The sequence below is a fragment of the Heterodontus francisci genome, chromosome 19 (assembly GCF_036365525.1).
Source record: "Heterodontus francisci isolate sHetFra1 chromosome 19, sHetFra1.hap1, whole genome shotgun sequence".
In the NCBI taxonomy this organism is placed as follows: domain Eukaryota; kingdom Metazoa; phylum Chordata; class Chondrichthyes; order Heterodontiformes; family Heterodontidae; genus Heterodontus; species Heterodontus francisci.
This window is the reverse complement of record NC_090389.1, coordinates 22224177-22246616: the sequence shown is the minus strand read 5'-3', so window position 1 is coordinate 22246616 and position 22440 is coordinate 22224177. Positions and strand designations below refer to the sequence as shown.

The 22440-nt window shown below is 42.7% G+C and overlaps 1 protein-coding gene across 1 annotated transcript in view; it reads left to right on the top strand.

The window, feature by feature from the left end:
• Positions 1-20646, top strand: part of tusc2b (tumor suppressor 2, mitochondrial calcium regulator b) — a 28971-nt gene extending 8325 nt beyond the window's left edge. Inside the window, exons 2-3 of the mRNA XM_068051453.1 lie at positions 16784-16904; positions 20040-20646. Of these exons, the coding sequence (XP_067907554.1) occupies positions 16784-16904; positions 20040-20105 (187 nt within the window). The 3' untranslated portion in view covers positions 20106-20646. The remainder of the gene's footprint in view (positions 1-16783; positions 16905-20039) is intronic.
• Positions 20647-22440: the final 1794 nt, after the last annotated feature.

Below are 22440 nucleotides of genomic sequence, written 5' to 3'. Positions count from 1 at the left end.
AATATTAAAAATTGGATTAGTGTGGATAAAATTAGCAGTGCATATTACAATGAAATGCATTGATTGCTGGAAAAGAGAAACGTTCTGTTTTACTTCAGTGACGCTGGAGAGGGCATATTTAATGCGTGTTACTATTTGTCCTGAGGTGATGAGTTACCTGCTTCGTGATTGCTTTACAAAGTGGCTTGCCTGCCCACTTCGGAATAAACATAGCGCCAGATAGGTTCAAGTATAGCCCTGGCAGGTTTTCTTCCCTGAATGACATTAGTGAGCCAGTTGAGATTTTCATGGCAGCTTTAGGGGTTTCTGATGAAAGATCACAGACCTGAAACATTAACCCTGTTTCTCTCTCCACAGATGCTGCCTGACCTAAGTATTTCTCACATTTTCTCCTTTTATTTCAGATTTCCAGCATCCACAGTATTTTGCTTTTGTTTTATTGCAGGCCTTGCTCACAGAACTGAGTCGAGAAACACAGCCAGTTTGTGTCGGGGTGGGTGTTGGACGCAGAATTCGGTCCCTGGCCTCTTGAGTAGGTTTTTTTTGTTGCATCATTTTGAGCTGGAGTGCAGATAGAGGAAAAGCTGCTGGGTTTAACCCCAAGCACTTTTGAGCCCAGTCAGGCGCAACACTTTACAATGTGAGACTGTCAAGGTAAGTAGATTCCAGGGGAGGTGATGTTGGTAAACGGGCGCCAGCCACTCATTGAAGACGCTGCTGGGCTTCTGGACATTGGCAAGTATGGTGATTTCTTAACCAGGCTTGCATGCAGTGTCAAGTATTACATTGAAATAAAGTTAAGATCAGTTCTTCATATAATTACATTATAATTTCATATTTAATAGCTATATATTTAGTTTGCATTTATCTATCCATATTTTTTCAATATATGTCTAAGTGGCTTGTGATATTTTTCATTTGAGAAGTAGCTCTCACTGAAGAAAAGGTTGGAGACCTCTGATGTAGTGCACGCAGGGCATTTAATGAGACTTGTCTTTGGCAACCGCAAAGACTGGTTCCATCCCCCTCCCCAAACTCCGATCCCTGGCCACTTATGCTGAACCAGACTGTTTGCAACCTTGGTGTCCTATTTGACCCTGAGTTGAACTTTCAACACTATATCCTCTCTGTCACAAAGACTGTCTATTTTCACCTCCCTAACATTGTGCATCTCTGCCTGTGCCCATCTGCTACTGAAACCCTCATCTGTGCCTCTGTTACTTACAGACCCAATCCTCTCCTGGCCAGACTCCCATCTTCCACCTTCCATTAAACTTAAGCTTATCCAAAATTGTGCTTGATGACCTATTTTGGCTCCTAGTCCATCCACTGCCTCGATTTTAAAATTTTCATCCTTATGTTCAAATCTCTTTATGGTCTCACCTATCCCTATCTCTTAACTCCTTCAGCCCTTCGATTATGGCCTCTTGTGCATACCCCCACAACTTTTGTCCCATCATTGGCAATTGTGCCTCCAGCTTTCTGGTCTCTGAAGTCTGGAATTCCCTCTCTGCAACTCTCCTCTTTGACCAAGCCTTTGTCACCTGTCCTAAATGTATGTTCCTTTGACGCTATCAATTTTTGTCTGATTACACACTCTGAAGTGCTTTGGGATATTTTTCTTTGTTAAAGGCATTGTATAAAGGCGAGTTGTTGACTGCAGAGTTATACAGTGCAAGTAAACTGGTAAACCTCAAGTGAGGTTAAAAATAAACTGTTTAGAATGTTTTCCTGCTGAGTGATAAATGAATAGTCCACCAATAATAGTCAATTAATGGTACCTGTTAAGACGGATGACCCACTTAAAAGAAAAAATAGATTAAAGCTTATGATATAAGCATAGATGAACAGAGATTGAATTGACCGGTGCAGCTGAAATTTTGTTGGGATTGTATCACCTTGAATGCAGAAGACTGAAGTTCTACAATGTAGATTATGGCATTAAGTTGATCTGGAATTCTCGTATGGAAATTTAACTTGCAGTTACTTGTCCTCCTTGAGAGTATATGTTGAAACAAATTGTACATAACTGAAAAGAATCTTCCTGCTGTCTCCCTTTGTCACCGTCTTGTGATGACCTGGTGAGAAATGGGTCTAGGGTTCCTTCTCCGCCTTTACTTGGTCTTACCGTAACAGGGTTTTGTTTTAAACACTGTTTTTCTTAGCTCCCTCTTAGTTAATCCTTGTTCACTAACTTCCAATTATAAGGCAAAGAAACTAGCCAAACAGGTTTTCTTAGGTTTTAAAGAAAAAAAGTTGAAGTTTATTAAACTATTAAAAGTTTGAGGCAATATCTGAAGATGGCTTTGGTTACTGCTCTTCAAGCTCGCTGTAAAATCCTTGATTGTAGGTAGTCTTTTCATTGGGGCCCAGTATTCTTAAACCTTGTTCGATGTCGGAGACTTTTTTTCTCTTTGGGTTCATGTGTCCTCAGTGGGTCCAGAGGCTTGTGAGAAAGAGATGGGAGCAGACAGAAGAGGTCTTCTCACTCCCAAGAGCAAGCAGTCTCTTCTGAGTTCAAAAACTCTGGCTAGTTCAAAAAACCCTGGACCAGCCAGTTAGTCATGTGATCAGCTGGTTTAACCAGTCCTGGCTTTTGTGAATTGAATCACCTTAGTCTCTGGAATGCTGTTCCTTGCGCCTTCAATGTCTGGTGATCAAAATCCATTGTGGGTTGAATGTGTCAGGGAATGGTCCTTTTGTCTCCACGAGCACTGTCTGTTTGTACTCAAATGTTTTTAGCTAAGTTTCTGGCAGCCCTTGTAACAGGCCTTCTCTTCCCAGCAAGTTTAAAATCAATGTTCATATGACAAAATTAATATGCCTCATTCTTGGCAGGTGGGAGCCTGCATGACAATCTGATAAACTGAATGCAGGTTGTAAGCCGAGTGTGCAGATATGAGTTTGGTGAGTGTGGAGTTCGTTGAAGGGTTGAAGAGGTGCTCCTTCTTTTACTACTTTTTACACCATCTGATATTTGCTTTCTTTGCAGTAGAAGGAGCTGGTTGGTTAATAAGTTATTCTACTTAATCTGTAAAGTTAAAATACGGCAGGGCAGCTCAGCCGAGTGGAATGTACAGCCTGTGACGTGGGAAATCATGGACACGCCATGTGTCCTAGTCAAACTTATCTGCAGGAACTGTCACCAGCTGCACGAGCTTGAGCTCTGGGTTTCAGATCTCGAGCGGAGGCTAGAGTCACTGTGGTGCATCTGCAAGGCAGAGAACTAAGTGGATAGCGCATTTAGGGAGGTGGTCACACCATATGTTATGCAGCAGCATGCAGGCAGATAGGAAATGAGCGACCGCCAGGCAGTCTGAGAACCAGGCAGGTAGTGCAGGAGTCCCCTGAGCTGTTCACTGATTGTTTTTCCGTTTTGGATACTTGTGAGGGCAATGGCTCCTTAGAGGAGTGCAGTCAGTGTTAATTGTGTGATTATATGCAGGTGAAGGGAGTTATTTGGGGTTTTAGTTGAGCACTTAAAAGCAGACACTCACTGGGACTGGGAGAGGGATTTATGTGAACTACATGTTTGTAATCCTTTTAGTCTGCACAATAAATGTGAAACTGAGTAAATGTAGGCTCCAGCCTTATCCTTCCAGAACAAGCATTCTGGAGTTTAACCTGCTAGCAGAGGATGGTTGCCTAAAGCTGAAGGTTGGAAAATAGGAAAAAAAATTTGGATAGAAAACTAAAGTCTCAAGGGCCATTGTGAAAAATATGGCAGAAAGCAAGTGCAAATTGTCAGGGTAAGATTACCCTCTGATGTTTTCAGAATCTGAACCATATGACCTGTGGTAGAATGAACACTGGTTATATCTCTACCAAAAAGGAAACAAGGTATGGCCTTGGCGTTGTCACTTCCTACCAAAAGTAAAATCAGAAGTAGTGTTTTCTGAACTGGATGTTCATCAGTTGGATGCTGATGAAGGGTTGGATCTTCTGTTAGCATTTTTGGATGAAATCTTACAAGAAAGATGACCTATTGAATACGTATGAGGTATGGTCTGACTTGGATAGATTTCGGAAAACAGATGGTTATTCAATGGAGGAATATATCATGGACTTGAACAGACTGTATAAAAGATTGAGGAAATTCAATTTGGAAATCCCTGGTTCAGTGCTAGCTTTTAAATTGCTAGATTGTGCAAAGGTGTCGCATATGGATAGGCTTCTGGTTCTAACTGAGGTTCGGTTTTTGGACAAATACTCCTTGTTAGACCCAATGTCCGTGGCCTTAAAAAGAAAAAAAAATTCCCGGAGAAGCAGTCATTTCCCGCAGTCCTGTTAGAACAAGCGGCACACGCTGTGGTGACAGAATGGAGGACTCGATGTGTACAAGATTTAGAAATAATCCAGGTACTGGAAGCAGGCCCAAGTACAATGGAAGAGTTCAAGACCGGAGGAATGAGGATGAAAGCACCTCTAGCAGGTCTGAATATTAGTGGAAGACCGGGTTGGAACAACAATTAAAGGCGAATGAATCCCAGGAATGCCCAAGGAACAGTTAATAGGTGCTTCAGATGTGACACAAAGTATCATTATACAAATGACAATTTCTTAGTACTCATTGTTAGCCACTCGAAGTAAAGCATATAAGGCAGAAAGGTCAATTTGACGTAATTTGGGCGGCGCAGCGGTTAGCACCGCAGTCTCACAGCTCCAGCAACCCGGGTTCGATTCTGGGTACTGCCTGTGCGGAGTTTGCAAGTTCACCCTGTGACTGCGTGGGTTTTCGCCGGGTGCTCTGGTTTCCTCCCACAGCCAAAGACTTGCAGGTGATAGGTAAATTGGCATTTGTAAATTGCCCCTAGAGTAGCTAGGTGGTAGGGAATATGGGATTACTGTAGGGTTAGTATAAATGGGTGGTGGTTGATCAGCACAGACTCGGTGGGCCGAAGGGCCTGTTTCAGTGCTGTATCTCTTTAGAAAAGATACATTTTTTAAAAATGCATTGAACTGCCCTAAGTGGAGGGGCAGTGTCTTTGAAATAACACCTGATGCAGAAAATTGAGGCCGAAGAGGAAGATACTGATCTGAAGGAATTGTACTAGTCCCAAGGAGTTTTAGTTCTGTGATGAATGTGTTGGTGGTGGATTCGTTCAGTTGTGCGGTACTGGATAGTGCTTGTACATCGACAATATGTGGAACTGATTGGTTACAGTGTTATCTGGATTCACCCAGTAGTAAGGATTGACGCAAGATTAAGGAGTATATAAGTAAGACCAGCTTTGGGTTTGGTGATAACACATTGAAAGTCACTGAAGAGAGTAGTCATCCCATGTCAAATAGCTGGGGTAAGCCACTTTATCAGTACTGATGTAGTCTCCAGTGAGATACCTTTAATCTTGAGTAAGCCTTCAATGAAAAAGGCACAGATGAAACTTGATATGGAGCATGATAAGGCAGTTGTTTTTGGGAAGCCAGTGAATTTGCAATTTACCAGTCGGGCATTAGTGTATTGCCTTAACACAACCTGGTATTCCTAGTCAGTGTTAGAGAAGGATTGATGGCATCAGCTAAAAGGCAAATTGTCTTAAAGTTGCACAGGCAATTTGCTCAACCTTTTCAGAGATGAAAAACTTGACTAAAAGATGCAAATGTGATCGGAGAGTATACAAGGATGATAGATGAGATTTGTAAAAAGTATCGGAGGACACCATGTCCTATTGTCAGCCTTCCATTGGCACATGACTTTAACAAGGTAGTTGCCATGGATTTAAAGGTATGGGACAAAGACGAGAATATTTTAATTCTACATTTTATAGACCTAGCAACTAGATTTAATCTTTCTACAATAATGACAAACGGGTGATTATAGACAAAATTTTGGAGAAATGGACAGGGACTGGGCTTGGGGCACCAGCTAAGTTTGACGGAGGGGAATTTGCCAATGACTAGTTCAGGGATATGCGTGAAAACATGAACATTACGGTTATGACTACAGCTGAAAGTCCTTTCAGCAATGAAATGAAAAAGAATCACGCAGTGGTGCATGAAATGTTACATAAAATCTTAGCTGACCAGCCAAACTGCAAGTTGACAATTGCCCCGGCATGGACGGTTCATACGATGAATTCACTTCAGATGGTTGGAGAATATAGTCCCTATCAAGTGGTCTATGGGCGGAATTCTAAGTTGCCTTCTGTATTGTGAGACAGTCCTCCTGCTGTAGAAGGTACTACAGTTAGTTTCATTTTTTTCTACACATTTGAATGCTTTACATGCAGGGAGATGGGCTTTCATCCAGGCAAAGCTCTGAAGCATTGTATAAGGCCATCAGAGATGGAATTTAGTTCAGGAGATTTGGTCTATTATAAAAGAGAGGGCCATAGGGGATGGAAGGGCCCTGGTAAGGTAATCTGTCGGGATGGTAAGACAGTAGTTACCAAGCATGGAAATCAAGCTGTTAAGGTTCACTCTTCACGATTAATCGCGGTTGATTACAAAATCTCAGAATCTGAGCAGCTGGTAGAGGGAACAGAGGCATCTTGTACCTCAAATACTCGTGTTTTGTGGTTAAGGTCCTGAGGCACAGGTAGATGAAGAGTTGGATAGTAATGAAACCGATCATGATGCTCAGGAAAAAGCTGTTGCATCCAAAGGCCAATTGTCTCGAGTAGGTACTCAGGTGCCATATATTCCAGAGGGGGTGATAAATAGAGGGATGCGACAATTGTGGGGCGTGTAGGAAAATCTACAGGCAAGTTTAAAAAGTGGTTCAATGTTCAAGATGATGGCCAAGAAGCCAGAGCCATGGACTGGCAGAATGGGGTGAAAGAGTGGAGGGTAAGAATTTGCAGTTCAAGTTTTGATAGTGGGTCAGGAAGTGACTCTTGCATAAGGAAGTGATCACGTACTGGAGAAAGAGCATCCGATAAAGTGTAAGGGAGATCTTCTAGCAGTAGTTCCAAAAGACATCAAAGTGCTAACAGAGGCTGTAGTATGAACATATTACACAATGAAACGAAAGCTAGAGGGCAGTCTCGGAATAGAACTAGAAGCAGAAGTCCTCCTAATCATGAAGTTTTAGTGGTTGCCAATAAACTTGAGAATAAACTAGTAAGAAGCAAAACATGCGGAATTAGTCATGGAGAGATACAGCACTGAAACAGGCCCTTCGGCCCATTGAGTCTGCTGACCAACAACCACCCATTTATACTAATCCTACGTTAATCCCATATTCCCTACCACATCCCCACCATTCTCCTACCACGTACCTACACTAGAGGCAATTTACAATGGCCAATTTACCTATCAACCTGCAAGTCTTTGGCTGTGGGAGGAAACTGGAGCACCCGGCGGAAACCCACGTGGTCACAGGGAGAACTTGCAAACGCCCCACAGGCAGTACCCAGAACCGAACCCGGGTCACCGGAGCTGTGAGGCTGCGATGCTTACCGCTGCGCCACTGTGCCGCCCATGTGAGTTGGAGAGAGTTTGGAGTCTATTCTGAGGTACCAGATAGGGGACAGCCGGCCTCGTCACAGATGGATTTGTACTGAAAAAGTCCTTCCCAATGGAACTTATAAGGCTAAAGTGAGGTTAGTTGTGAGGGGTTTTGAAGAGCGATTGGGGGATATCAATGTTAAAGTGGAGTCTCCCACAGCTGGAAAAGTAATCTGAAATCTTTTTGGCTCATTTAGCCACATATTCACAGGTATGTAGATCCATTGACATAAAAGCTGCATTTCTGCAAGGTGATATTTCTCAGAGGTGTATCTGAAACCACCTAAAGAGGCAGCAGATACAGAAGGAAAATTATGGAAACTGAACAAATGCGTCTATGGCCTTAATGATGCTTCAGGGGTGTGGTATTTCTTGGTGAGATCTGTTTTGTTGAAAATTGGTTGTGTTCAACTAAAAGTGGATCCTGCAATGCTATATTGATATAAAGGGAAACTTCCAGGCATCTTCATGATGCATGTTGATGATTTCTTATGGGGTGGTACTGCTGATTTTGAGAAATGGTAAGATTAAGGCAGAATTAAAGATTGGGAGTCAGACTTGTGGGGCCTTTAAATAGATTGGTTTAGATATTAAGCAGAAGTAGTTTGGAATAAGTTTGAATCAACAATCCTATTTAGAGTATTACTCCCATCCTGCTTAATCATCTTAGGTCATCGCAAAGATGATCTAACTAAAGCAGAAATTGTGCAGTTGCTAAGCTTGATGGATCAATTAAACTGATTGGGCTCTCAGACTAGGCCTGATGTTAGCTTTGATGTGCTGGAGTTGAGCACAATAATGAAACATCCAAAAGTTGAGTGTTTTAAGGGCAAATAAAACGTTGAACAAACTAAATCTGGAGAAATGTGTACTTAAGTTCCCATCCTTAGGTGACCCAAAGAACATGAAGCTAATAATTTTTAGTGATGCTTCACATGCTAATGTTGCTGATGGGTAGTCAAGTGCAGCTGGCTTCATAATATTTCTGATGGATGATAATGGAAAATGTCCTTTAGCTTGGGAGGCTAAGAAAATAAAATGGGTTGTTAAAAGCACATTGGCTGCAGAAACACTGGGTCTTGTGGAGGCAGTGGACATGGGGTTCTATTTGTCAAATATTTTGGGTGAAATTCTAAACAAGGGACATCCTGAAGTTAGGATACCCATTGTGTGGATAATTGTTCTTTGTGGCACAATGTACACCCTACAAAAAGTGAGTGACAAAAGACTACATATTGACCTCGCTAGATTGAAACAAATGCTGGAGAGAAAGGAAATCTCCAAACTTAAATGGGTAGATGCAAGTCGTCAGCTATCTGATTGTTTCGCAGAGAAATGAGAGTGCAAAGAAATTGGTGTTGGATGAGGGGCATCAATTTAATTTTTGATTTATTTTGAAATATTCTTTGAGCATGTTAATCTAAGTTGTATGGTAAAAGAAGGGAATCTGTTAATTGTGTGATTATATGCAGGTGAAGGGAGTTAATTGGGGTTTTAGTTGAGCACTTAAAAGCAGTCACTCACTGGGACTGGGCGAGGGATTTGTGTGAAGAGCTACATGTTTGTAATCCTTTTAGTCTGCGTGATAAATGTGAAACTGAGTAAATATAGACTCTAGCCTTATCCTTCTGTAACAAACTTTCTGGAGTTTAACAGTACGAGCCAAGTTTGTGGCACAGCTGGCTCAGATGTATAGGAGGGGAGGAAGAAGAGTGGAAGAGCAGTAATGATAGGGGATTTATTAGAACAGACAGGCTATTCTGTGGCCGTAGACATGACTCCAGGATAGTATGTTGCCTCCCTGGTACCAGGGTCAAGTATGTCACGGAGCGGCTACAGGGCATTCTTCTTAGGAAGGGTGCACAGCCAGAGGTAGTGGTCCTCGTTGGTACCAACGACATAGATAGGAAGGGGGATGAGGTTGTGGAAGCAGATTTTAGGGAGCTAGGAAGGAGATTAAAAAGCAGGACTGCAAAAGCTCAGGATTGCTCCCAGTCCAACATGCTAGTGAGCACAAGAGTAGGGGAATTGAGCGATTGAACACGTGGCTGGAGAACTGGTATAGGAGGGAGGGCATCAGATTTGAGGCATTTGAACCGGTTCTGGGACAGTTGAGACCTGTACAAGATAGGCGGGTTGCATCCTAGCAGGACTGGGACGAATATCCTTGCAGGGAGATCTGCCAGGCTGTTGGGGAAGGTTTAAACTAGATTGTCAGGGGGGTGGTAACCTTAGAGGGAGCTCAGATTGTTGGGCAACAAAAACTGCTAACAGCAAGTAGAAAGCAAAATTAGACCGACAAAGCAAAGGCAAGCATCAAATAGGACCAGAATGCGAAACAATGTTAAGGTAGAATTAAGAGCACGCAGCATTTGAAACCAGGTTGATTTTAATGCACAAATTGAGGTAAATGGATATGATTTAATTGCCATTAGAGACATGGCTACAGGGTAACCAAGATTGGGAACTGAAGAATATTCATTTAGAAAGGATAAAGGAAAAGGAGGTGAGATAGCGCTTTTAAGGGAAGAGATTAGTACATTAGTGAGAGGATCTTAGAACGAAGGATCAAGATATGGAATCCATTTGGGTGGCGCTAAGAAACAGCAAAGGGGCAACAGACATTGGTTTATAGGCCAAACAGTAGTGGTAATGTTGGGCACGGTTAAATCAGGAAATTGTGGGTAATACAGTAATAAAGGGTGACTTGTGTTTACATTTAGACGGTAAACCTAGTGAGCACTAATGTTGTGGAGGATGAATTCTTGGACTGTGTACGAGATGGTTTTCTGGAGCAGTACGTTGAAGAACCAACATACAAATTGGGCTATTTTAGATTTAATATGTAATGAGTGGGCTAATAACCTTGTTGTAAAGGAGCCTTTCGGAAATAGTGACCATAATATGCTAGAATTTCACATTAAGTTTGAATGTGATATAGTTTATTCTGAAACTAGGGTCTTAAATCTGAACAAGGGGAACTATAAAGGTGTGAGGGACAAGTTGACTATGGTAGATTGGGAAAATACACCAGAAGATTTGACAGCAAAGAGACAATGGTTAGTATTTAAAGAAGTACTGCATGGTCTGTAGCAGATGTATATTCCTCTAAGGCACAAACCCCCAATAGGAAAGGTGAATCAACTGTGGCTAACCAAAGAAGTTAAAGATTGCATTAGATCAAGGGAAGTGGCTTATAAGGTTGCCAGAAAAAATGGTAAGCCTGAGGATTGGGAGAAATTTGGAATCCAGCAAAGGATAACCAAGAAACTGATAGAGAAAAAGAGAATATGAACGCAAGCTAGTGAGAAACATAAAAGCGGACTGTAAAAGCTTTAGTTATGTGAAGAGGAAAAGATTAGCTAGGACAAATGTGAGCACATTACAGGTGGAGACAGGAGAATTTATAGTGGAGAACAGGGAAATGGCTGAGAAACTAAACAATTACTGTCTTCATGGAAGATACAGAAAACCTCCCAGAAATACTAGGGAACCAGGGGACTTGTGAAAATGAGGAACTGAAAGAAATTAGTATTAATAAAGAGGTAGTACTTAAGTTAACTGTATTGGAAGTTGATAAATCCCCTGGACCAGATGAGCTATGTCCCAGAGTATTGAAAGAGCTGGCTATAGAGGAAGTGGATGCATTGGTGGTTATCTTTCAAAATTCTATAGATTCTGGAAATGTTCCTACAGATTGGAAAGTAGCAAATGTAACCTCACTGTTTAAGAAGGGAGGGAGAATGGAGAACTACAGACTTGTTAGTTTGATGTCAGTAGGAAAAATGTTAGCATCTATTATAAAGGATGTGATAACTGGACACTTAGAAAATAATAGTTAAATTGGGCAGTGTCAAAATGGATTAAAGAAAGGGAAATCACGTTTGACAAACCTGTTGGAGTGTTTTGATACTTGTAGCATAGATAAAGGAGAACCAGTGGATGTGGTGTATTTGGATTTTCAGAAGGCTTTTGATTAGGTCCCACACAGGCTGTTAGTAAACAAAATTAGAGTACATGGGATTGGGGGTAAAATACTAGTATGGATAGAGAATTGGTTAACACAAAGCAGAGAATAGGAATAGTGGGTTATTTTCAGGATGGCTGGCTTTTACTAGTGGGGTACTGCAAGGATCAATGCTAGGGCCACAGCTGTTCACAATCTATATAAATGATTTGGATGTGGGGAACAATTGTAATATTTCCAAATTTGCTGATGACACAAAACTAGGTGGGAATGTAAGTTATAAGGAAGCTGCAAGGAGGCTTCGAGGATTTGGACAGGATGTGAATGGGCAAGAACATGGCAGATGGAATATAATGTAAATAAGTGTGAGGTTATCCACTTTGGTAGAAAAAAATAGAAAGACAGCATTTAAGAAAAATTCTGAGTGTTTGGGAAGTGTTGGTGTCAAAGGACCTGGGTGTCCTTGTTCATGAGTCACAAAGCTAATATACAGGTGCAGCAAGCAATTGGGAAGGCAAATGATATATCAACCTTCATCGCAAGGGGATTTGAGTACAGAAGTAAAGATGTGTTGCTGCACTTCTATAGAGCCTTGGTGAGACCACACCTGGAGTATTGTGTACAGTTTTGGTCTCGTTATCTAAAGGAGGATGTACTTGCCTTAAAGGGAGTGCAACAGTGGTTCACCAGACTAATCCCTGGGATGGCAGGATTGTCTTATGAAGAGAGATTGAGGAAACTGGGCCTGTATTCTCTAGAGTTTCGAAGAATGAGAGGTCATCTCATTGAAACTTACAAAATTCTTACAGGGTGAGACAGCTGGTGAGTCGAGAACCAGGGGACATAATCTCTAAGAGGTAGGACTTTTAAGACTGAGATGAGGAGGAATTTCTTCATTGAGGGTGGTGAAGCTTGGGAATTCTCTATGCCAGAGGGCTGTAGAAGCTCAACCACTGAGCATGTTCGAGACAGAAATCAATAGATTGATTTCTGGAGACAAATGTTTTCGAGAGATTTGTAGGTAGCGCGGGAAAGTGGTGTTGAGGTAGATCAGCTATGATCTAATTGAATAGCGGAGCAGGCTTAATGGGCTGAATGGCCTACTCCGGTTCCTATGTTCTTAAAACTTTAACCAAATTGCTCCTGAAGTATGGAAGTGAAATTTTGACATCCTTGTGTCTTCCATGCTGGATGTGCTATTTAAGTTCACTGGTGTCAGTTATTCCCTTAAGTGGTCTAGTTGCCTGCTCTTTTCATGGAAGCTGACTCAGTAGTACTAGGGCACAGGGGTGTAACAGTGATCTGGGTCAGATCTGATATTCATGTCTCAAATGATTCTGCTTTTGTAGAGATCAACACTAAATGAGTTTGGTTCAGTTTGTACATTGCGTTATTCCACAGTAGTCAAAATATGTAGCGCACCAAGTGTGCTGCAAGTCACTTGGTACAGTTAATTCCGCATACAGTTACAAAAATGAACTTGTGCATTTTTGTGATTATTTAACATGGAAAGATAGGCTTGCCTAATCCTGCCTTATACTTTCTTGCTTTGTACTTTCCCCTTTGCCTTAGTTGACTGACTTCTGACGTCTCCCTTCAAAAACAAGGCACAATTTTGAGATTTGGCAGTGCCACGATGCATCCTAAATGACCAGACAGTGCTGACGGATGGTTTTTTGGGATATGTGCAAAACAACTAACCATTCTGCATTTAACTTGCCTCTTGTCTAAGTCTGAATGGCTAACCTGTGTGGTGCTGTCTGAGGTTATTCCCGCTTTCAGGGAACATCCTCTAAGTGTATTAAAATCATGTGTGTCCAGGGCAGCGTTCACAACTGGGACTTTAAAATTTGAATTTGGTGAAATTGAGTCGTAACAGAGGTCACAATACTGACGTGTGACCTCAATATTGAGAGTTCTGTTTACTTGCACGGCACCAACTTGTATTTATATGCTGCCTTAAGTGCGAGTAAACATCCCAAGGTGCTTTGCAGGAAGAAGGAATTTTCCTCCACACAAGATCAGGGGGCAGGTTGTTCAACCTTGCCCGTCTAAGAGCGAAGTCCAAAGTATGGAAAGTCCTCATCAGTGAACTCCTCTTTGCTGACGATGCTGCTTTAACATCTCACACTGAAGAGTGCCTGCAGAGTCTCATCGACAGGTTTGCGGCTGCCTGCAATGAACTTGGCCTAAACCATCAGCCTCAAGAAAACGAACATCATGGGGCAGGACGTCAGAAATGCTCCATCCATCAATATTGGCGACCACGCTCTGGAAGTGGTTCAAGAGTTCACCTACCTAGGCTCAACTATCACCAGTAACCTGTCTCTAGATGCAGAAATCAACAAGCGCATGGGAAAGACTTCCACTGCTATGTCCAGACTGGCCAAGAGAGTGTGGGAAAATGGCACACTGACATGGAACACAAAAGTCCGAGTGTATCAGGCCTGTGTCCTCAGTACCTTGCTCTATGGCAGCGAGGCCTGGACAACGTATGCCAGCCAAGAGCGACGTCTCAATTCATTCCATCTTCGCTGCCTCCGGAGAATACTTGGCATCAGGTGGCAGGACCGTATCTCCAACACAGAAGTCCTCGAGGCGGCCAACATCCCCAGCTTGCACACACTACTGAGTCAGCGGCGCTTGAGATGGCTTGGCCATGTGAGCCGCATGGAAGATGGCAGGATCCCCAAAGACACATTGTACAGCGAGGTCGCCACTGGTATCAGACCCACTGGCCGTCCACGTCTCCGCTTTAAAGACGTCTGCAAACGCGACATGAAATCCTGTGACATTGATCACAAGTCGTGGGAGTCAGTTGCCAGTGTTTGCCAGAGCCGGCGGGCAGCCATAAAGACAGGGCTAAAATGTGGCGAGTCGAAGAGACTTGGTAGTTGGCAGGAAAAAAGAGAGGCACAAGGGGAGAGCCAACTGTGCAACAGCCCCGACAAACAAATTTCTCTGCCGCACCTGTGGAAGAGCCTGTCACTCTAGAATTGGCCTTTATAGCCACTCCAGGCGCTGCTTCACAAACCACTGACTACCTCCAGGCGCGTATCCATTGTCTCTCGAGATAAGGAGGCCCAAAAGAAAGAAAAGAAAATAAAACAAAATATGGAAAATGGGCAGAGGGGTGAAGAGAATTCCAGAATTTAGGGCCCAGGCATCTGAAGGCATGGTCACTAATGGTGGATAAATCAGGGATGCTTGAGGCCAGAACTAGAGGAGTGCAGATGTCTGAGGGTTGAGGGACTGGAGGAGATTAGAGCGAGAAAGGGGTGAGGTCATAAGATTTGAAAACGGGGATCAGAATTTTAAAATTCAGATGTTCCTTAACTGGGAGCCAGTGTAGGTCAGTGAGCACAGGGGTGATAAGTGAAAGGGACTTGGTGCCACTTAGGACACGAGCAGCAGAATTTCAGATGACTTCAAATTTACGAAGGGTAGAACATGGGAGGCTGGCTAGAGGTGCATTGAAATAATCAAGTCTAAAGGTAACAAAGGCACGGATGAAGGTTTCAGGAGCAGAGTCTGCCAATGTTACAAAATAGTAGTCTTGGTGATGGTGCAGATGTGTGGTTGGAAGCTCATCATAGGGTCAAATATGACACCAAGGTTGTGAACAATCTGGTCCAGCCTCAAAGTTGCCAGGGACAGGGATGGAGTCAGTGCTGGGGGCTGAAGACAATTGGTCTTCCCGATATTTAATTGGAGGAAATTTCTACTCCTCCCGTACTGGATATCAGACAAGCAGTCTGACAGTTTAGAGAGTGCAAGAGTTGGGAGAGGTGGTGATAAAGTACAGCTGGGTGTCGTCGGCGTATATATGGAAACTGACGTGTTTTCGGATGATGTCCCAGAAGGGCAGCGTGTAGATGAAAAATAAGAGCGGACCAAGGATAGATCCTTGGGAGACACCAGAGGTGTCAGTTGCTGGCGGGCAGCCATAAAGGCGGGGCTAAAGTGTGGCGAGTCGAAGAGACTTAGTTGGCAGGAAAAAAGACGAGCGCAAGGAGAGAGCCAACTGTGTAACAGCCCTAACAACCAATTTTATCTGCAGCACCTGTGGAAGAGTCAGTCACTCTAGTATTGGCCTTTATACCCACTCCAGGCGCTGCTCCACAAACCACTGACCACCTCCAGGCGCTTACCCATTGTCTCCGAGACAAGGCGGCCAAAGAAGACCAGAGGTGACAGTGCGGAGTGGTAAGAGAAGCCATTGCAGGTGATTCTCTAACTATGGTTAGATAAGAATGGAACCAGGCGAGTGCAGTCCCACGACGATGGAGAGGCGTTGGAGGGTGGTACAGTTGACCATGTCAAAAGGCTGAAGACTGATCGAGACGGATGAAGAGGGATAGTTTACCTTTATCAGTCACGTGTATTTCAGTTAATTATTCAGTCACTTGCTCAGTGACTCGTAGTCCACTTATATCTGTGCTGCAGAGACAAACTTAACTTTGCTGCACAGCTGTAGGAGCAGTAAATATAAACTCAATTTACTCGTATTTTAGAATAACTTTTATCTAAACACCGATCTCACATTTGACTTCAGCTATAAATGGAGAAGGAATATGTATATCAAAAAAGGTAATCCTGAATGTATGAACTAATTCAAGTATGACATGACCCATGACATGCAATCCTGGAGAATCTGACTATTGGGTTTTTTACATCTATATGTATTTAGGAATACTTTTACTTAAATGTTATGCATATTTTTTCCCTCCTAAAGGCGCTGACTCCCATGATATGATGGTCATAGTTCCATGAATGCTGGCAGCCATTGCCAAAATGGCCATTCTTCATGTGAGGCTAGATTGTGCATGTTCCAGGCTGTCCAACTGTGGAGAGTGTCACAGGCAAGCCTGATCCCGTTCTCATCTGGTGTCAAGTACATGCACTCAGTATAGGTAATATTCCCAGGGGATCAGGACATCAATTAGCTTCGGAATTCAGCCCAGGAACTATAGTATATTGACAGTAGTACTTCAGAAGTAGTCACCAAACCTTGAAGCAGGATCAGTTCCTCTTAATACTTTTCTCTGGTTGCAAACTTCCTAACGTGTACATATTGAATCCAATCTGGACAGGACTTTTCATTTTCGTAGTCATGGTACATATCTAGGTGCTGCACATAATTGCCTAACGACCTTGCCATTCTTGGTACAAAGGTACTTTCATAGGCATTAGACCCAACAATAGCAGCATTTTTTAATTTAAAAGGAGATCATTTTGAATACAGATGGGGAGTTTGGGATTTTCAGCTGTAGGTCATATAACAAATGTTCATCTAATAACATGTAGCTGCAGAGGTGCTACATATTTGTTCACAGCTTAGCTAAGATTTTTTTTTTGCCCTTGCAGCTCGATGTACTATGATGAGGATGGCGATTTGGCTCATGAATTCTATGAAGAAACATTTGTCACAAAGAATGGAAGGAAAAAAGCAAAACTGAAAAGAATTCATAAAAATTTAATACCTCAGGTGAGAGAGAGCGAGAGACAGGCTCTGCAATTTGGATATCCTTTTTGTTGAGGCAAAGGAGGACTGGCTCCACTCCAATCTAAATAAAGAACTGATGTATTTATATAGTCTGTGTTGAAATGCCTCAAATTCCTTCAACCTAATTGAGTGTAGTGATTTATTATATAGCAACTGTGCAAGTAGCATTTCACAATCGTTGGACATTCTCAGTATGACAGTGGAGTATCTACCTAGATCATGTGCTGCCTTCCTGCTGTGTGATCCTTAACCCATGACGTCCTGATTCACGAGAGTGCTATTAACTGAGGCCAGCTAGCACTAATCTTTTCAACCTATTTGCATTTTGAGAGGGTGAAGGGGGATAAAAGAGAATTGCTTATTTGCACATCTTCAGCTCACTGTTTTCCATTTAATGCAGATAGTGATGCCCAGTTATTGTCTTCCATCTTCAATAGAAGTAATCTGTTCGTGAGCTGTTCAGTCTTGACAGTTTTGCATTTGGAGCACTAAAATTGGCCTAAAGGAGAGGGAGACTGGCTCTTTTCAGTTTTTTTGAATTTGATAGGATTGCAACAGTTTGCAAAACAGTTAGGAATTGGAACTTGAGCTCTCCTGTAGACTTACTGAGAATGCAATGCCCTGGAGAGTACTGAACCAACAACAACTCCTTGCACATGTAGTAAGTTTTTCTCCAGTTCCGATGCCTTGTATGTGCTGAGTTAGCTATTCTAACCTGTAGTGGTAGTCAGGCTCTGACTAGCCAGAAACAAAAACAGCCAAGGCTGCAGTTTCTACTAGAAGAATGTGAAGGCCATCAGGAAGCTGCAAAGGGGATTCAGTGAGATCTTAGGGATGAGAGTTTGAGGAGATCTTGGATAAACAAGTTCCCTTTTTACTCGAGCAGTGGTTAAGAGAAAATTTGTAAAGATGTGCAAGATTGAGAGGGTTTGACCAGGTAATTAAGGAGAAACTCTTCATTGCCTGATGGGTCAGTAACTAGAACAAAGGGAACAGCTAGACCATTTTGCATAGGTTGTTAGGGTGTGGATTGCCATATCAAAAGCAGTGGTAGAGACACAATCTATTTAAAAGGGCATGGAGAGGGGCAATGACTGTAGACAGCTTCTTTAGACAGCTGCATTGAGATAAACAGAATCCTTTGCTGTAAAGTTGATTCATGCCTTCTGTCTGATGATCCTTGCTATTGAGTGCATATTGTGTGATTGGGCATAGCTGAGATGTCCCTCGTTCTCCAACCGCCCCCCCCCCCCCCCCACCCACCCACCCTGTGGTCGAAGAGACCAATAAAATCCTGGCTGGGCCTCGCATGAGATATGGCCATTTGAGTGAGGTACTGGAATGCTGCTGGACCATGGAACTGTATAAGGGAAGGCTCAGTGACAACTTGGGAGGAGGAGAGAAAGTGAAGTAGAACTCTGCAAATGCCAGGACTTTTTCTAGACAGTTTCATGTCATTGTGTTGGGTTTCTTGTGGTGTTCAATGGAAATTTTCATCCCTGAGCTGTCTTTAGTCATGTAGATTGGGTAGTTTGAATTACTTAGTCTCTATCTGCTCAGAATTCTGAAGCTACATGAAATAAATAAGCTTTGAGAGTCCGCTGTAGCTGTAGGCAAAGGAACATAGGAACAGGAGTGGGCCATTCTGCCCTTCGAGCCTGCTCTACCATTCAATAAGATCAGGGCTGATCTGATTGTGGTCTCAACTCCACTTTCCTGTCTGCACCCCCATAACTGGTGACTCCCTTGTCTATCAACAATCTATCTAACTCTGCCTTGAATAAATTCAATGGCCCAGCCTCCAATCTTTTCTGGGTAAGAGAATTCCACAGACTAACAACCCTCAAAAAAATTTCTCCTCATCTGTCTTAAAAGGGAGACCTCTTATTTTTAAACTGTTCCCTAGTTCTAGTGTCTTCCATAAGAGGAAGCATCTTAGTATCCACCCTATCAAGTCCCCTCAGGATCTTATTTTTCAATAAGATCACCTCTTATTCTAAACTCCAAAGTACTGATGTCTGCACGCCAGTTCCAACCAATATGCATTCTTCCTGCCATGGTGCCCGTCTCTCATGCTGTGACTTGTCTTGGGGTATAATTCCACAAGTGGTAATAGTACTCTCCTGTTTGTCATGTGCAACCTGGACAGTGAGTGCTAGCAGGCTGATTCCAATGCGGGCCCTTCACCTATCTGTCTTCTCATGAACTTTAAGCAGAAGTCATTGGCCACTGCTCAGAAATGAGAGCACTTGACCAATATCTTGCAAGACCGATCTACTTCCAAGCTAATTCGGTAACGACCAGTGGTTGGACTGAGGACTGCAATTAAAAAGTTAAAATACTAGAAATCCACCAGTTTCTGAAAGATTCATGTTTTGGGTGGAGACCCAGTTGGGGCTATTTTTTCATATTTTGAATCGTCCAAAAATAATTCAGTGAGCTTCTATGTTGCATTCTTCTAGTGAAAGTATTTATCAGTTTAGCTAAAAGTGAAAATGATAATGTAGAAAGAGCTAGATAGGACAGATCTTAAAGGGGAACATTCCTCAACATCTGAAGCATGTTTCTGTTCCTTCCTGTTTCCACGGTAGTAATCAAAGTATGCAAGGTCAGTCACAGAAATAGCTTTCTTTGATTTTGATCTGGTGCAGCCCTGCAAGTGGTTTGTGTGTCCCACACCACCCTCAGGCACCCTGTTGTCACCGGAATATCTGTAGAGTTTTGTACTTGCATGAAGTGCTCAAATCACCGGCAGTGATTTTTCTTTTGTTCACAGGATGTGGGTGTTGCTGAGAAGGCCAACAACATTTGTTGCCTATCCCTAACATTTCCAAACATGGGCTGAGACACACATCATACAGCACAGGAGGGGTCATTTGGCCCATTGTACCTGCGCCAGCTCTTTGAAAAAACTATCTAATTAAGGCAGTTTAAGCTGTGCATGGTTACAGGTGTTAGTGGTTGGAGCAGTTTATAATTTTGACTTAACGTCACAAAGTGGTTGGTACAAAACTGAATATGGTAGAATTGGTAGCAATGTGTTGAACAATCTAGAAACATAGGCTGAAAACTTGATTTTCAGCTCCCCAATTGACTGATCTATGTTTGTTTTTACAGGGGATGGTTAAATTGGACCATCCGCGAATCCATGTGGATTTCCCAGTGGTTTTATGTGAGGTGTGACCGAAATGCAAGTTTCCATCAGAATAAGACTGATCTATAGATGACTGTCAAATGCTGATCTCTCCTTGGTCCTTCATTTCAGCGGTGGAGACTGGCCCAGTGAGCATATGGCATCTTTCATTTGCGTGTAGTTTTTCTGCTACAAACCAAACTCTAAAACGTTCCCTCTCTATGAATGTCTATAGAGTAATCTGTTGAAAATATAATCTGTTGAAAATTTATCCAAATTCAGTTACAAGCCCAGTCACAGTACAGATGTACGCTAGGAGAACTCTTGTGCTGTTTCAAGTAATTGTGATAGATTACGATGACCTATGTTCAAAAACAATGTAAATAGCAGCTTTAATTTAATGCAGTCATCAGGGGTATTTAAACATTTGAGTTCTGTATATACACATCTGCAGTGTTGAGCAGTAAATATAATGGCATATCTATGATACTTGATTAGTTGCAAGGTTTGTTATTTATAAATGACTTTTTTGTTCACAAATGTTTTAATTTTCTCATTCAGTGTAATAAAAATTCCCAGTGAGTCTCTGAATTTTGTGACTTATTCTTGAATACCATGAGGAAAAATACACCTGGAAATGGTGTGGATACTGCTGCCTCTTGTTCCTAAAGGGAGTGATTTGCATAAGTGGCAGCAGCCTCGTAAGTGTGCCAAGACAGTGGAAATCTAGAGAAAACTGCATAGCAAAGACCCAAAAGGTAACTGGTACATTGCAACCGAACTTCATGTCCTCACGCTTTTCACACCATGATCATCGAATAGTGATTAGGAGGAGAAACTCTAGCTCTTTTCCCTCGCCCTCCTATTGCTATCGTAACATCTCCAAATCTGCCCTGGGTGAGAGAAACTAATTTGGCATAAACCAGTGGGACAGTTCTCTTGTAAAGATCAGTAAACATTGGGTGGCAAAAGTCACAGGAGAGTCCTTCGTAATATGATCGGCTGTAGCCCATTAAGATTTCTGTATGCTCATCAGATAGTACTTTCGTACTCAATGTGAACGACCATTTTGTGTGAATCTAACTTTCACCTAATATGCGTAATATTGAGCAGGACTGGAACCGTTGTCTCTATAAACCTCAACTCCTCATCCTATTTCTTCAGGTAATGGAAGAAGTATCACTGACAAGTTTATTAAAAGTAATTGCAGTAGCAAAAATAAACATTGGCTTTTTTTATTCATTTGAGATGTGTGCGTTGCTGGCTAGACCAGCATTTATTGCCCATCTCTAATTGCTCTTGAGAAGGTGGACAGGCTCTGGGAGTCAGGAGGTGAGTTACTCACTGCAGGATTCCTAGCCTCTGGCTTGCTCTTGTAGCCATGGTATTTATATGGCGACTCCAGTTCATTTTCTGGTCAATGTTAACCCCCAGGATGATAGTGGGGGAGTCAGCAATTGTAATGCCATTGAATGTCATGGGGAGATGGTTAGATTCTCTCTTGTTGGAGATGGTCATTGCCTGGCACTTGTGTGGAGCGAATGTTGCTTGCCACTTATCAGCCCAAGCCTGGATATTGTCCAGCTCTTGCTGCATTTCTACTCAGACTGCTTCGGTACCTGAGGAGTCGGGAATAGTGCTGAACATTGTGCAATCATCAGCGAACATCCCCACTTCTGACCTTATGATTAAAGGAAGGTCATTGATGAAGCAGCTGAAGGTGGTTGGGCCTAGAACACTACACTGAGGAACTCCTGCAGTCATGTCCTGGAGCTGAGATGATTGACCTCCAAAAACTACAACCATCTTCCTTTTTGCTAGGTATGACTCCAACCAGTGAAGAGTTTTCCCCTGATTCCCATTGACTTCAGTTTTGCTAGGGCTCCTTGATGCCATACTCTGTCAAATGCTGCCTTAATGTCTAGGGCAGTCATTCTCACCTCACCTCTTCTTCAGCTCTTCTGTCCATGTTTGAACCAAGGCTGGAATGAGGTCAGGAGCTGAGTGGCCCTGGCGGAACCCAAACAGAGTGTCACTGAGCAGGTTACTGCTAAGCAAATGCCTCTTGATAGCACTGTCGATGACACCTTCCATCACTTTACTGATTGAGTGTAGACTGATAGGGTGGTAATTGGCCATGTTGGACTTGTCCTGCTTTTTGTGTACAGGGCGTATCTGGGCAATTTTCCACATTGCTGGGTAGATGCCAGTGTTGTAGCTGTACTGAAACAGCTTGGCTAGAGGTGTGGCAAGTTCTAGAGCACAGGTCTTCAGTACTATTGCCAGAATGTTGTCAGGGCCCATAGCCTTTGCAGTCTCCAGTGCCTTCAGTCGTTTTTTGGTATCACATGGTGTGAATCGAATTGGCTGAAGTCTGGCATCTGA